We start from the raw sequence: 15,940 nt of genomic DNA on the forward strand, positions 1-15,940 counted from the left end.
AAAGAATACAGACTGTGTTCTTTTCTTTTTTAATAACTAACTTGGATTGTATAATGCTTTTGCGCATTTTTATTGGCTTTTGTAAAATAGATTGTTAAAATTTTTATTTTTTTTTTTTATTTTTTTTTTTTTAGCAACTAAATAGAAAGGCTTTAAATAAAACCAAACAAGATGGAAGACGAGCAAGAAACTAATTCAAAACATGTTTATGTTCAATTAAAGTTATGTTTTAATAATCAAAACGTAGCAAAAGATTTTGAAGATGGTAGCTTGATTAGTTTTGTAAAAAAAAAGTATTGAATGTTGATATTTCAAACCACCAATGAAGTATTATCTTATACTAAAATCAAATTTATATTATCTTGTACTTTGCATTATATTATACTTTATATAATGATATAGTAAGATAAGAGTAATAATAAAAAAAAACAATAGTAAAATATATAACTTTTTTACATATGTAAGCTTTAAAAGATAGAATCAATGGCATGGGTTAAATTTTTTTAACGAAAAAATTGATTTAAGCTCTTTTCAGACAGCAACTACTTTAAACAAGAGTATATCACAGGGTATTTTGTAAATTTTTCAAAAAACTTGATGGTTGGCTTAATGATTTATGATGATAGCATGATTGATAGCATCAGAAGTGCTACAAATAAAAAAAAGTTATCATAATTTCCATTCAATTTTAAATCAAATAATGATTTGGGTAATATTAAATTTTTTATAAAACACCTTAGGAAAAGTAAATATTATAATGGCTCAATGGATTCATATTTAAAAACAGTGAATACCCGTGGTTTGATCAATCATAATTTAAATATTTGATATTTTCTTGTGTCTGAATGTTTTGCATAAGATCCTTCAATACAATCTATAGTATTAACTAATCTTTACAAAGTTTAACAGTGCTTTGCAGTACTTTACAGTACTTGACTTTACTTTTCTTTTAAAATATTATTCAAGAAAGTTTCATTTCATCTTTTTCTAAAATATTAAACTTCTTAATAATTAAGTTGTTAAACTGTTGTTGATATAATTGACAATGTCAAGGTTGTGTAAGCAGCCATTGAAGCAAAACAGGTTTTTATGTTTGTAGCAATTTTCCGATATCAAAGTTTTTAAAAACTTGTGGTTCTATCAACACATTTGTTTCTAAAAAAGTTCATTGTGCAAATTCACTTCAAATTTTGAACTTCACTTCATGAAGCCAATGCACAAAACTTATAACCATTTGTAATTAATTTACAAAAAAAAAAAATTTGATTTGGCCAAACATTTAATACCACTGCCATTTGCTATGTTGCTGCTTTTGTTTAAATTACCACAAAGAAGACACTACTTTCAGTCTATTGTAACTCTACCAGAAAATACTTATGAAGGATGGTTTAAGATTAAATTAGCGTTTTAATTGTTGGTATTTTTTTGGGTGTGATGCATGTGAAGCCTGGACCATAAAACTCTTCCTAACGATACCTCTTTATCTGTTCAAACCAACATTTTTTTTCTATTTTTAGGTAGCATCAGATGTTTTACTTTGAAACCTGATATGACATATAAATCTATAAAAAAGGTAACTACATTTTGTTCAAATACTTCCTGATATTTTGTTCATATTCTTCCAAATATTTTGTTCCAATAACTTCCTAATATTTTGGAATCATTGTGGTGCAGTTATTATATTAGAATCGCTATAGAACTGATAGAGTAATTATTTTAGATAATCAGAGAATCCTTTGGTTTGAGAGATTCTTCAATCATTGTCAAAGTATAAATATTTTAACTGTTTTGTTTTAAATACAGAAACTTTAGTGTTTGTATGTCATAAAGTGGTTAATTTATTTTGATTTTAGCTTCGAAATGAACGAGGGTTTTTATTGCCATTTAGTAATAAGCTTGAGTCCAACAGTATTGACAAGTAACAAATTTATTTAATATCTCTTTTTTACTAAATTACCTTTAAAAAGCGTAAAACAACATTTATGGGTTTTTCATTGTAAAAATATTATTTCAGCCCTTATATTTTGGAAACATGTACTTTATATCAAAATGGTATGTCTTTTTTTTTACTTTGTTATTTGTATTATATCTACAATAATCAATCATTTTCAGTTTATAGCTGTATTGTTGCATAATTTTAATTTGAAAGTTGTTCTTTCCTCTGTGATTATTATTGGTAGTACTGTTGAAATAAGTTTTAGTTGGGTTTTTTATTTACAAATATTAAAAATTCATTTTTTTTGTTTGAACCTACACTGATTATCATTACTTACTTACAACAGCACCATACTTATAAAAGATGTTATCAAAAGCTTAGAGTAGTTGATGTTGTTTTGAAAATTTCATTTGATTTTAAGTGACACCTTTAAAAAGAACAGCAAGCATAATAACTTACGAAGAAGTACTAAAAAAGAAATTATCTCTTATTGATAAAAGGGTAATGTTTATGGTCTCTGTGTTATGTATATTGTCTCTTTGTGAAATATTTTTTGTCTTTGTGTAATGTTTAATATCTCTTTGTGTTTATTGTTTATATTTGTAATATTTATTACATTTAAATTTATTTTGATTGTAAAAGATTTTTTTTTTTTTAGTTAACTAAGTTGGAAATGTTTTTACCCACACTGCCGCAGCGACAGCGTCTAAGAATTGAAGAGGTGGTTTTTAGTTGTTGTTTTTTTTTGTTTAGCAACAATTCAAAATGTCTTTTAAAAAAAATGTTTGTTTTGTTTTGTTGTATGTAATATTTTGCATTATTATGTAGAGCTATACTGATTTAATTGAAAAAATGAAAGTTTTGGAAAGAAAATTAGAGGTCAGTATATATTTTATTTCTATATACTTTTTGTTATATGTGTTTTTAATTTTTTTAACAAACAAATTTTTTGATTAACCAACATAACAGGTTGCAGCAGATGTAAAATGGCAAGGAATGTTTCATCGAAATCCACTCTGGTAATTTTAAAGAAAGTTCTTACAAACAAGTGACTATTGGAATATCTTTGCTTTTGTGACACATACTTCTCTGCAATTGATACTTGTATTTTACTCTTATTATTTAGATATATTTATTTGAATAAAAAAAAAGATTTTTTTCTTACATTTTAATGCCTGTGCGTGATTTTATCCTTTTATCTTTTTAATTTTAATTTTCAGCTATTAAAGGTATTTTTTTTTTTTTTTTTTTTTTTTTTTTTCACATTTTTACTAAGTTTTATTTGAAAAAATCTGTCCAAACTTTGCAAAAAACTTTTCTGGGGTAACAAACTATTTAGTTACTGTATTAGTTTGATTTAAGCAAAGTGTAACGGATTTATTTTATTATTGTTATGCTTTTAGTTTCAAATGTGATGAATTTATTAAAAAAGATTTTCTTAAATTTTTTTTTTATGAATATTCATTTTGTTTAATTTTAATTCATTTGTTTAAATCAAAGTTAATTGTCGGTTTACAGATTTTTTTCTCCAAGATGTTTTTACTTCCTGCCACTGGAAAAAAAAAAAAGGGGGGGAGGGGAAGAACTTATTTAAAAATAAATAGATTTTATTTATAAAGTTTGTCACTGTTATCTTAAAGAAAAAACCTTGTAAATCAAGTATTTAATAATATATTTTGTAGTAACTTGGCTTCAATTGTTTTATTTCAAGTTTAATACTAGTAAGATTTAAAAGAAAATGAAATTAAAATATCTTTTTTTTTAAAAAAAAAAAGATGAAATTTTTTAGTAATCATAGTCATTTCTAAAGTTTTATAAAACTTGAGATTTTTTGATAATATAATTTTTATAATTAACTTTGATAAATAGAAACGATTCTTTAAGTAGTTTTTGTAGCATCTTGATTTTTAACAAATGTTTAAAACGATTGATTTTATAAATTAGAATTTTTTTGTGTTAAAAAAAAGTGAAATTTAAAAACATTTTTTGAAACTTTTTTTCTTTTTCTCCGTTTAGAATTTATTCTGTACTTCACTGGATTTTTATTTGACACTACCCTGATTTTTTTATATTGATGTTTTCCTAGGGTTTTTTAAGTTGTAATTTTAAAACATCATTGCATGTATTTTTTTAGTGCAGAATTTAGTAACAAAGATTTTTAAAGCAAATAATCAAAAGTGTGTGGTGTGAGTTCCATAAAACAGATTTTTGTTTGTTTTAGAAGTGTTTTGACTATTTAAAAATGGTTGGAGTCATTTATTTTAGCAGTTTCTTTACCCTGAAGCAGCTTTTATATTTATTCTACTCTGGTAGTGTTGAAAAATCTCTCAAATCAATATTTAGCACCAAAAGAAATTCACCTTTTATTTTTTTATTTTTTTTTGAAAAATAATTGTAAAAAAACTTTGAAGTTTTTAAAATAATTTTCTGTTTATAATTTTTTAACAAAAGATCTCTAATCCATGAAAAGTTTTCAAAATGTTCTCAACAAAAGTAACAAAGAATTTAAAGTGCGATATTTTATGCTTAAATATGCATCTTTTTTTTATTTTAGAAAATAATAAATCTTAATAAGATGAAATAATGGAATCTAATGCTAATTCAAACAGTCAAGAACGGGTTCCGGTAGTAAAATGTCTTATTTTATAGATAATCTTTAATATAATGTTCTACAAAAAGTTATTATTACTGTTATACTGTTATATTCTCATCTGCTTTAAACATTTAAAATATTACATATAGTTAACCTTAGAAGAAATTAAGGTCCTAAAAGAATGCAGAGTCAACAGCATCTTCTATCGAGGTATTGTTTCATGTGTTATGCAGTTCTTTTCTTAGGCTTTCACTTTTTTTTTTCTAAATTGCATTTATTTTCAATTCATTTATAAATTTGATAAAGGTTTTGCACTTTTTATTAGTTTTAGTTTCTTATTTTCTGCCATACAAAAGCTTTTTACATTCAACATTTACAAACTTTCCTTTTAAGTGCAGTTTACTGATAAGTATAGAAGGACACTGCTTTTCTTCATTTCATTCGAGCAATTTTCTTTTAATTATGTATTCATTTCAACTTAATGTAAACAAAGTGCTTAAAATTTTGTTGCTTATGTTTATGTTTTATTTTAGGCCTACCTGCTGCAACTATTTCAATTTTTTTGACAAAAGCTGCTGAAAACTTTGGTATTTTTCTTTAGTAATTTAATATGTAAATTAAAAGTCTTTGAAATTATGTAACAAAAATTCTTATGACAAAAATTATTCCAATTATTTTATTTAAATTATGCTAATTATTGTTTATGTATTGAAAAGTTTTTTCAAGTTGATTTTTTTAAGAGGGGGGTAGAGGTAAAGAAAGAGTGTGAATAACATGGAGCTTTACACAAAAGCTATTTTTATTCATTTTCATAATAAATTATAATTTATTTATTTAAATCAAGCAAATAATAGTCAATGTATTGGCACTTATTTTCTTGATAAGTATTTTTAATAAGTATCTTTAAAGATAGTTATAATAAACTTCTAGCCATCATAAATATAGAGTTTGTATGAAATATTTTCTGTAGGACTTTTAAAGAAAAAGTCTTTGGTGTTTTATGTAGGTATGTTGGTTACTTTTTTTAAGAGCTCTGGAACGAGTATTTTTCTTACGTATTTCATTTTACTTTTTTAGAACGTTTTTTTTAGTTATTCGAAGTTTAAGATGTAAGATGAAAAATTTTTTCGAAATTTCAAGAGTTGTTTTTTGAAAACTAATTTAATAGCTCTGTATGGTGGCTATTACACTTTTTGAATAAAATTGCTACTCTGAGCATTAAAAAATATGTCTTTTCGCCTCAACATAGGAGTTTTCGGTTTTGGATTTTTTTCTGGTGTTAGTTCTTATCGTAAACAATGTATCGAAAAGATTTTGGCGTTAGAAAACTCCGTACTGGCTGATCAATACCGTGAATTTCAAAGGAGGTAAGTGCTCAGCACGATAATATATAAATATATGATGTTTATGGTTTTTTATTCAAATAACTGAAAGAATTTTTAATAGTTTACATTAAAAACTGGTATTCTAAACTTTAATACAGATTTATTAAAGATTTTCTTCGTATTTTCTAATTTAAAGAAGTTGATCTTGAAAAGAATTTCAATAGGAATTCGATTTCATATTAATTTAGACATGGATTCCCTGTGCAAGAGAAAGTAACTGGTATGTTTTTTGTTAATAATTAAGCGGTTTACTAAATTTCTTGCAATTAATATTTGTTTTTTTTAAATACAAATAGAGTTTGCAGCAGATACTATCGTTCCCACCCAAAAGACGTCATACAACGAAGATGATTCTTATCTTAAGAGCCATTCAATCGAAAAGAAAAGTCGCTGGGAAGAAATCAGAGAAGCTTCGAAGCGGAATTCAAGAGGGGGTACTTCCTACGATGACTTGAAGAAAGGTTCACCATCAACGGTAGAATAATGATAAACCATGTTTTATTTCTTGCGCTAACAGTAGTTATGGTAACTTTGGTAAATATTAAATTAGACGTCGTATTTTATTTCAAGTTGGCTTAAGATGGAGGTTTGGGTTGAGTTGTTTCAAACCGCTGCACTTTGAATAAGTCAAGGTTAAAGATTTTGGCTTAGGATGAAAATTAACCGAAAAAATGTTTTGTCAAACCTTTTTTTAATACTTGGTCATGTAACTCGTCGTTGTCCTCAGTAGCTATCTAAATGATTCTTTATTTAGGAAGTGCCTTCGTTTGACTCTTCCTATGCGGGAGTATCCTATGATCAGACATCGAATGAACGTGATAATCTTTACCCTAGGAATAAATTAACTGGAAAAAGTACCAATCAAGGTAAAAGTTCCATTTAATTCAAAACAAATAGTTCAAAAGGTTTAACTATTTTTATTTGAACGTACTTTTTTAATCTCAAATTTCGCTACACATTGGTTAAAACGCTGTGGTGTGTGTGTTATTACAATTTAACGATCTTGAGAAATAAAATGAAAAAAAGCAGACAAAATATTTTTAGTGTTATAAATTCATACGAAATTTAATGGTGCGACCTTTTAAAAATTTAAAACCAACTAAAATCATTTTTAAATATTGTCATTCACATATATTAGTTATTTAATATTAGTTAATAGATTATAAAGGGTTGCAGTTTATCTTTTAATATATTTTAGCACCGAAAAGAACAAACAGTTATGGGGATGAAATCGAATGAAAACTTCGGATTTCTAACAAACCTACCGATATCTTACCGTCAATGATGTTTACAATTTATGTATTTTGGTGTGTTATTAGGAAACTATTTTGTACGGTCGGTTTTTTTAGATATGCAACTTTTACAACACTATATTCTTCATTTAATTCACCGTTGTTCTAATAAGTATTTTACAGAATGATGCAAGCAATGTTTAGCCACTTGTTTTCATTCTTTATTACAAATGGAAACAAATTGCATATCATTAAAAAGATATGGAGTTAAGCTTTATTTTCTACAGAAAATAAAAGAGCTAGTGATTTTACCGAATGTGGCTCCAGATTCTTTCCAGAAGATGATGAGCACCACCAAAAGAAACTCTCATGACGGTGCTCAGCTTCTAGAAAGAATCTGAAAGTTTGAGCATGATGGTTCCATTTTAGATACATCTTTAGCATTTCCAACATTTTTGAGTAGTTTTTGCTTGATAATGGCCCAATGTTTCTCAATGGGGCGAAAGTCTGGGTAATTTGGAGGGTTTATGTTCTTCGGTACCACAGCGAATTAGTTCATTTTATGCTATTCCATTGTTGATTTAGCATAATGGTTGTTTGTTAGATTTGGCCAGAATTAAATAATGCTTATTATGCTTTCGAATGAAAGGAAGAGGTCGTCTCTGCAGGTATTTCCTCCGGTACAAATCAGCGTTCAAAGTTGATGATGTCTTGAATGGTCGACTCTTCATTGTACAAATAGTCTGTCTTCCAGATTAGAAGCCTTTTGCGATATGGTTAGGTAGTTATGAGAAGCTTTTCCCGCTTGATTTATGTAGTTATCTTGTACTTTCATCGTGTATATAAGGAAATGTAAAATCTACTTGTTATACAACTAAAACAGGCTGTAAATAGGTAAAGCTTCTTACCAATCACTATGGGAAAGCAAATTCAAATGACTTTCTCCTGTCAGTCACAATAGGAGTTTTTTTTAATGCAATTACTACAATAAGCAATAACTTATCAGTTAGACTCTCTGAATATGGAGGTTCTAATACCTCTATATTTAGAGAGTGTAAAACACCAATCTTCTCATCCAAGTGAGATTATTATCATGATCAAGCATTACAAACTTTAGGTTTTACTGTGCAGATGACAAATTTTGTTGTGTTTCTTGGTTGGTGGTGGTGAGCAAGGTGAATCAAAAAGTATTTTCATAGCATGTGATATAACAAAACAATATATACATTCAAGATGGACGATACACGACAAAGCGAGCAAAGAAACAGTATATATAGTAGTAGTGGTAGACAAAATAGGAGAAGTCGTAACCTACTGCAATTTTTTATTTATTAGCAATTGTGATTAAAGAATTTTTCCGTATTTTCAAACCATTTTCTACATGTTGCTATTGAATTGATGCTACGAATGTTAACAAGGTTTTTCGAGACAAATTATCATCGGAGTTAAAAGAAATTTCCGAAAATCATTTCTTCAAATTAAACACATTTTAAACCTTGATAAGTGCTTATAGAGGATGCTTACAGAATGCCTATAGAAAAAGGATTTAAAAGCTTTCCCTTGATTTTAGCATTAAAAAAAAAAAAACTCAAGATTAAAATTCTTACAACTTTAAGTTCGATTGAGTTCAAACATGAGTGATTTTATTGGTTCCTTTTGCTAATCTTCCCAACTGAGTGGAAGAAAAATTCGTCTACTGTTTGTGCCACTAGACAGCAACCTTCAACTGGCTCAACTCGTCTTGACGCTTGTTTTTTAAAATAATTAGAGCTTAAACAAATTTTTCGAGTCAAGTTGGTGCTATTGTAATCAAAACCGAATAAGGGCCAAGTGGGCCTGAGACTGGAGATTTAAAGTAACTTTGTCATTAGACTTACTTTGACATTACTTACTTTTTAGTCTTCATATAAGTACATGAAATAAGGCTTCTGGTCACAAAGTGTGGGAACATGTTTCCATGTTAAAATGCAATGAACTTAAACTAAACAAAAACAATAGAGATTGCTGATTGAATATATGATAAAGGAATATTAGCAAGGTGGCTTTTGGTGTTTTTTTTTTTTTTTTGGGGGGGGGGGGGGGAGGGATTTATTCAATGCTATTCGTTTATTATACGGGACATGACCATATCTGACCTTTTTGCACTCCATGAATATTTGATGTTATTGTCGTTATAAATTTTTGTAAAAGAAATTATTCGTGTGTCAATGTTTCCTTAGTGTAACAATTAAACGGAAGAGACAATTGCAAAATATTCTTGGAAATTCAGAAAAAAAGAAAAAGCTATGCTTTTTTGTTTTGTTGGTGCTTTGAAACGCACTCTTTTTCACATTAGCTTTTAAAATGTGCCTCCGACTGTTATGTTAAGACTAAGAGTTTTTCTTTTGATTAAGTTTTTAGTTGCTTTATAAAATGCTTTTATACTATTTTTTTTAAGTTACTTGAGGACGTTTGCGGAAGAATCACAATTTCCACAAGAACACATTACTTATTTTTAGTTTTTACAATCATTTTCTAACTTATGTTTGCGGTTACCATTTAAATCTATGTTTGGAATTAGCATTTTAACCCGGCCTTATACACATAGTCGGCAGTTTCGAAACTGACCTGTATTACAAGTATACTCGTAACTAAATGTGTAATTATAAGTAGTGTTGTGACCAAAACTAAAAATTGTTACTAAATTAACTAAAAATGGTAATTTATTTCGTTCTACACTCATAAAAACGCAGATATTTACGGTGACAACAATAAAGAAATAAACAGTTAGGCAATTAATGTTTTTTATTATTTCTGTATTGTGTAATTGAATATACAGTGGTGGCCAAAAGTCTTGGAACAACATATTTTATGTTCTGAAATCAATATATTTGTGTGAAAAACAATTTATTAGTACATTTTTTAATTTTTTTCAATAAAATAAGTGTTTATAACAATTTCAAAGATGATAGGTACATGCACATACATGATTAAAGTTCAATATTTAATGGAAGCATAGTTATTGTCAATTACCATTTGGATACGTTTTGGCATGCTGTTAACAAGTTTTGTACAATAGTCTGGTGTAATTTCATGGCTCCACACTGATTTGATTGCTTCAACTAAATCATTATAGGATCTAGGCTTTTTGGCAGCAACTTTTACTTTCATAATATGCCAACAATTTTCAATAACATTAAGATCTGGTGATAACCCAGGCCAATTTCCAAGGGTTTGAATTCCTTCATCAGAAAACCACTTCTTTACAATTTTGGCTGTGTGGCATGGTGCACCATCCTGTTGGAAATAAGTGCAGTTCAAAATCTGCATGAAAGGTGGCAACTTCTCCTTCATAACATCCAAATAGACTTTGCTGTTTATTGTGGTATTCTTGGGCATTATCCATAATGGCCCACGTCCTTTGGCAGAAATAGCACCCCAAACCATACAATGCACAGGAGCCTTGACACTGCTAACTGTATAATTTGGCATATATCTACAGTTTTTTGGTCTTCTTACAAAGTTGTTTGTAACATTAAATTGTTTAATACATGTTTCATCAGAAAAAAGAACTTTAGACCAATTTTCTCCAGTCCAATTTTTGTAGCGCTGACAAAATGTTTTTCGATCTTTTAGGTTTTTTAATGATAAAAAAGGTTTTTTTGCTGGCTTGCATGCCTTCATTTTGAAATCAACCAAAAGCCTTCTTCTAACTGTTCGGTCACTTACTTTTTTCTCAATAAAAATTTCTTTTGAAATCTCATGTGCAGATAGCCGTGGATTTGCATGGCTGATCCGGCCAATAAGTTTGTCAGTTCTTGAGGTGGTTGCTCTGGGCCTGCCTGATTTCATCTTTGAAGTAAAATTTAATTGGGGCTCTTCTTTATGCCTTTTTAAAGTTCTACTTACAGTTGATAATGAACAACCAAGCTTTTGAGATATTTCTCTTTGAACTAAACCTTGTTCATATAATGCAGCAATAATTCCTCTTTTTTTAGGTGAAAGTTCTGGCATAATATAGCTGACAAATTTTTATACTAAAAATAATAAACGATAACAGTAAAATAAATAAAAAAATAAATAAGTTCTAAGCATTTTTTTAAACAACATTCTCTTTAAAAATATACCTCAAACCTTCAAAATTTATACTTTAGATCAAAAATAAATTTTTTTGGTCGTTAAATGTTTTGTTCCAAGACTTTTGGCCACCACTGTATATCTTGTCCAACTCTCAAATTTGTTTTTCTTTTAAAAATTATTATTAAAATGCTAATACTAATTGTGTCTTCGGTAAAAAATATCAGCTGTTTTTGACGGAGTTGTTCTGCTAACAAACCAATTTTTATTTAATTCAATAAAAGAAAATTTGGGGCAATGCTAGGTACAAACAAAACATTTTTATTACTTAATTGTTACAAATTATATTAAGCATTTAAAGTTTCTTAAAAACAATAAATTTTGATGAATGTCTTTAAATTGATTCATTCGTCATAATTCATATTATATTCATATAATTTCATGGTATAGGTTATTCAGTTTTTTTTTAGCATTAAATCTTGTTTTAGTCAACTAATTTTAGTTAGACTAGAAAGTTAGCCGACTAACTTTAGTTACGCTAAAAAGTTAGTTGACTAAATTTAGTTAGACTAAAAAGTTAGTCGACTAAATTATAGTAAGACTAAAAAGTTTGTCAGCTAGTTTTAGTTAGACTAAATTCTTAGTCGACTAATTTTAGTTAGACTAAAATGTAGTCGAGTAATTTTAGTTACGCTAAAAATTTAATCGACTAATTTTAGTTAGACTAAAAAGTTAGTCGGCTAATTTTAGTCAGACTAAAACTAACCTTAACTCCCACCTCTAAATATAAGTACCTCAAAAAAGGTTTACATAAATTTTTAAAATAAGAAAGTAAATGGTATGAAGAATAATATTGTGACTTATATATAAATGTATATATATCACTCAGAAGTAAATCATAGTTAAATGACTTTTTATAGACAAAATTGGGTTTGTAATTAGCAGATAGTTTTGAGTTGTCATTCAAAGAATTTAAAGAAAAGAAAATTGAAATTAGAGTACCCTCTCCAGATGGAGACTGCAGAGAGCTTTAAAAATCATGCGCAGTAATATATGAATAACATGCAAAAGCATTCAAATATTGTAAGAAGATAGCGTGCAATCTTCTTGAAAGTGGAGTGAAAATCCTGTAGACGAAGTAACAACGTATTTTCATTATTAAAACGGATAATGCAGTTATAAGTCGAATCTGCATTTGAAGTTTCAAACTTTTTTCTATACATAAAGTTTCAATCTCAGGCTAAGATTTCAACTCGATGCTTGAAAACTGTTGTGATAAGTAAAAAGTAAAAGAAGTACAAAGTAATCCTGTCTATTCTAAAGTTCTACAAAAAACATCCGAAAATATTTTTTTTTTTTGGAATTTGGGGAAGCATTAAATTTAACAGATTTTTATTCGTTTCAATTCAAGAATATTATCACATTTCATACTCCTGTTCTTATTTTCTATAATTTTATAAATTCCTAATAGTTAGCTAACCCTTAAAAGAGATTTATAGCATATGCGGTATTGACCAATTAGATGAATAAAAACAGAGTCTTAAAAAACAAAAGAATTGAGTTTATAAATAATTAGGTATGTTAATAGGGGATTTATCAAATTGTAAAAGATTAATGACTTTACATTTGTTGACAAAATTGTTTTATTTGATATTAAAACACTAGCCAAAGAATATAATTGGCTGTCAGTGTCAGACATCATCTGAAACTCATCTGAAACTCGTCTGAAACCCTGTAGGGCGATTCCTAGGCAGAATAGATAAACAAAAAACAAAAAAAAAACAAAAAAAAACAAAACAAGAAAATCAAAATCGAACTGAGTAACACTATTTTTGGTCGAATGAACAATAGTTACCTATATTACTTATTAACACTTTTATTTTGAAATTTAAAGCTTAGTTTAAAGCAGGATATAATATATTAATTACATTACTTGTTTAATAATTTTTTGGAAAAATGACTATATTGTGCTTAATGTTTTCGTTTGTTTGAACGATGACCTTCGTGCAATATTGTTTTAACGTATTGTTGACCTTGCGCAATCATAATTTCTCGTGGTTTCGTCATTTACGGTAAGTATTGATTACGTAATTACTTTTAGGTTCCACTCTGTGCGCAACACTATTTTTTGTTATTTTCAAAATTCTGGTGTAAATAAGATCATTCTTAACTCATGAATATCACCAATCTCTAATTTTATATCAGTTTTATTAATCATCTGAAGGTCGCTAAAATAAAGTACTTAGTTATGATATTTAAATGAAGTAAAAAATTCTGAAATAAAAAAAAAATTCCCTTTCTTTTTATTCACAACTTGTACTTTTTTTAAACATTATCTATGCAAAAGCATCAAAAATCAAACCATATTCAATTATCCTCATATATTGATATGAAACATTTAATTGTTTTTTTAACTTTCATTTATTTATGTGTTGATTAATCTTTATTTAATTAATCTTTTGAATTAATCTGTCCTCACTAAAATTTTAATTGATTGTTATATTTTCATATTTGATGAATTTTTCTCATCTTTTTCAATATATATTTTAGCTAAATTATCATTTTTAGTAGAAATACGTAACCGAAATGGTAGTTATCATTTAAGTTTCATTGATTAGCCTACATCCACAAATTTCAGTCAGTCTGTACGCAACACTATATTTTAATAAACCTGGTAAAGTAAATTTACATCAACGAAACTCTTTACTTTGGAATTCTTTTATATTTAGATTAAACCTTTTTTTATTAAGCTTCTTTTTTAGGTTAAACTTTTGCTAAGATTAAGTACATCTACAAATGATAAATAAAAATTTGTTTAAACTAACATTATTTAATATCTGTTTGCAATACCTGAATGCAGTGCTGTAAACGTCAGTGCGAAATATAGCTTTAAAGATCTAAATGAATTTCTTTTTATGATTTACAGATGGATTTCAGTGAGAACCTATTTCTTAAAAAACAAGATGAAATCCAGCTCAACGGGTTAACAATATCCTAACAATCTACACTGCAGTTGTCTGGCTGCTTGAGGCGATCACACTGTAGTTGTCTAGCTACTTGAGGCAAGCACACAGTTATGGCGTTGTCAGTGATTATCCTGCTCAAAACAAAGTGTCAGTACTATGAATGTCGTCTTAGATGCCTGGTTAGGAAAAAGTTAACCATATTTACTGACAGACTATCTTCTCAATACAAAAATCGCTATGTTTTGTCAGATCTCCAAAAATCGTGCCTGAACGTCTCTTAGAAAGTTTGGAATGACATTTTGCGTATAGTCATTGAAAAGGAGCTATCGATGGCATTGGTACTGAGGTGAAGTAACTAGGACGAACTTTAGTGATGACAAAAGGCGTAACCATTTGCAGCCTAGGAGATTTTGTGACACGTGAAACCCGGAAAAATCAAGGTTTGATTGATAAAGACAATGTAACATATTTTAATTAGATAAAATTACTGTTTTTTAAATTAATTTTTGATAAAATTACTGTGCTAAAATTACTGTGATAAGATTACTGTGTTTTAACAGGTCATTCCATATTTCAAAAAAAGTATAAACGAAGAGAAAAGTGATGTCGAAGTATTACAGTCAGCTTATAGGAAAGATCCTCAGCAAAAACATCACGTGTTTAGCTGATCAGTATGAAACTACGAAAAAAACGGCTGCCTCACAGAGTACTCCAATTCATTTGTTATTAAATTCGTTACTCACATCTGTCCATGACTTCGATGAAGTGGAAGTCACGACGAGCTGTGCCACTTTATTTTTTTTTAAGTTATTTTAGGAAATATTAAGAACCAGAAATTTTCTCTTTTTTTCCGGTCGCGTCACAACACTTGTAAAACGTAAAAAAAATAAGTTAAGGATTTTTTTAATCAGAAAAACTCAGCAATCTATAAAACCGATTATTCTATACTTAAAAAATCGTACAGGCAAAAATAAAGACCTATTGTTAATTCTTAAACATCAAAAATGTTCTCTATGTCTGAACGCAATGGCGTGGAATTGCCTTTTGTATTGTTAAAAAAGTTCATCTTGTTATTGTAAGGAATAAATGAGTTTTATTACTGTTATACGTAAATTTTGCATAAAATAGATTGAGTAAAATTTAAATTATACTGCATAATTAGACATCAGGAGTTAAAAAATACCAAGGTTATAAATTCAACACAGAATTTTAACTTGCCCATTCAATAAAAAAGGGAGCACAAAGTTCAATACTTTGTTTTTCTTTGCTCAATAAAAAAAATTTATTTTATGCAAATGTTGTTCAAGTTTTTATTGTGAACTGTTACCACCTTTAAACCTGATGACACACGGCATAATAATTTAAAACTTTTAAGAAAAAAAACATTTTTTTAGGTTTAGTTTTGCATTTTTCTAATACCTTAGTGCGTTTTGCTTAGATTTAATGTTGTACTTTTTATTATCTTGGCTTTTTTTTTTTTTAAAGATAAAATGCTATATTTCTCTATCATCCTTGTGTGTTTCTGTGGAAACTTGCTCGCGTATTATGTTAACAACAGTTTGAAAGCAAGAAGCTTCAATTATCGACAACGTTTTTTGGTTATCCATTACACTGCCATTGATTTAGAAAATTCCATTAAAATTCTTACTGGTGATACAGTAAGTTCCCACTATCTAGTACCAGACGGAACCCTTGCAGATAATGGAATGGTTTATCAATTTGTTGATGAAAACTTGCGTGCGTGGACTCAAGGAATAAGTTATTGGAGAGGT

At 28.0% G+C, this 15,940-nt stretch overlaps 2 protein-coding genes and 1 long non-coding RNA gene across 4 annotated transcripts; all 3 read left to right on the forward strand.

Moving 5' to 3' along the window:
• Nucleotides 1-106: 106 nt before the first annotated feature.
• LOC145180885 (uncharacterized) lies at nt 107-3,120 on the forward strand. Of its 2 annotated transcripts, none has more exons than XM_090078238.1 (9): nt 107-265; nt 1,518-1,573; nt 1,721-1,768; nt 1,854-1,918; nt 2,015-2,052; nt 2,358-2,437; nt 2,595-2,657; nt 2,765-2,815; nt 2,906-3,120. In XM_090078238.1, the coding sequence occupies exons 1-9, from the start codon at nt 172-174 to the stop codon at nt 2,957-2,959; spliced, it is 549 nt and encodes a 182-aa protein (XP_089934364.1). In that variant the 5' UTR covers nt 107-171; the 3' UTR covers nt 2,960-3,120. The 2 variants fall into 2 exon arrangements, with proteins under 2 accessions (XP_089934364.1, XP_089934365.1); XM_090078239.1 differs by having other exon boundaries at nt 174-293.
• A 1,344-nt stretch (nt 3,121-4,464) lies between these two features.
• On the forward strand, nt 4,465-7,282 carry LOC149891742 (uncharacterized). Its single transcript, XM_090078237.1, has 9 exons — nt 4,465-4,561; nt 4,679-4,739; nt 5,063-5,116; nt 5,500-5,535; nt 5,779-5,896; nt 6,103-6,134; nt 6,211-6,389; nt 6,669-6,780; nt 7,113-7,282. The coding sequence occupies exons 1-9, from the start codon at nt 4,520-4,522 to the stop codon at nt 7,151-7,153; spliced, it is 675 nt and encodes a 224-aa protein (XP_089934363.1). The 5' UTR covers nt 4,465-4,519; the 3' UTR covers nt 7,154-7,282.
• A 5,718-nt stretch (nt 7,283-13,000) lies between these two features.
• On the forward strand, nt 13,001-15,004 carry LOC149891743 (uncharacterized). Its single transcript, XR_016449825.1, has 3 exons — nt 13,001-13,876; nt 14,129-14,608; nt 14,729-15,004. It is a non-coding gene; the product is annotated as an uncharacterized LOC149891743 (long non-coding RNA).
• Nucleotides 15,005-15,940: the final 936 nt, after the last annotated feature.

The sequence above is a fragment of the Hydra viridissima genome, unplaced genomic scaffold (assembly GCF_058129835.1).
Source record: "Hydra viridissima isolate aposymbiotic clone 2 unplaced genomic scaffold, HvirCarnegie_v1 scaffold_2, whole genome shotgun sequence".
Classification (NCBI taxonomy): domain Eukaryota; kingdom Metazoa; phylum Cnidaria; class Hydrozoa; order Anthoathecata; family Hydridae; genus Hydra; species Hydra viridissima.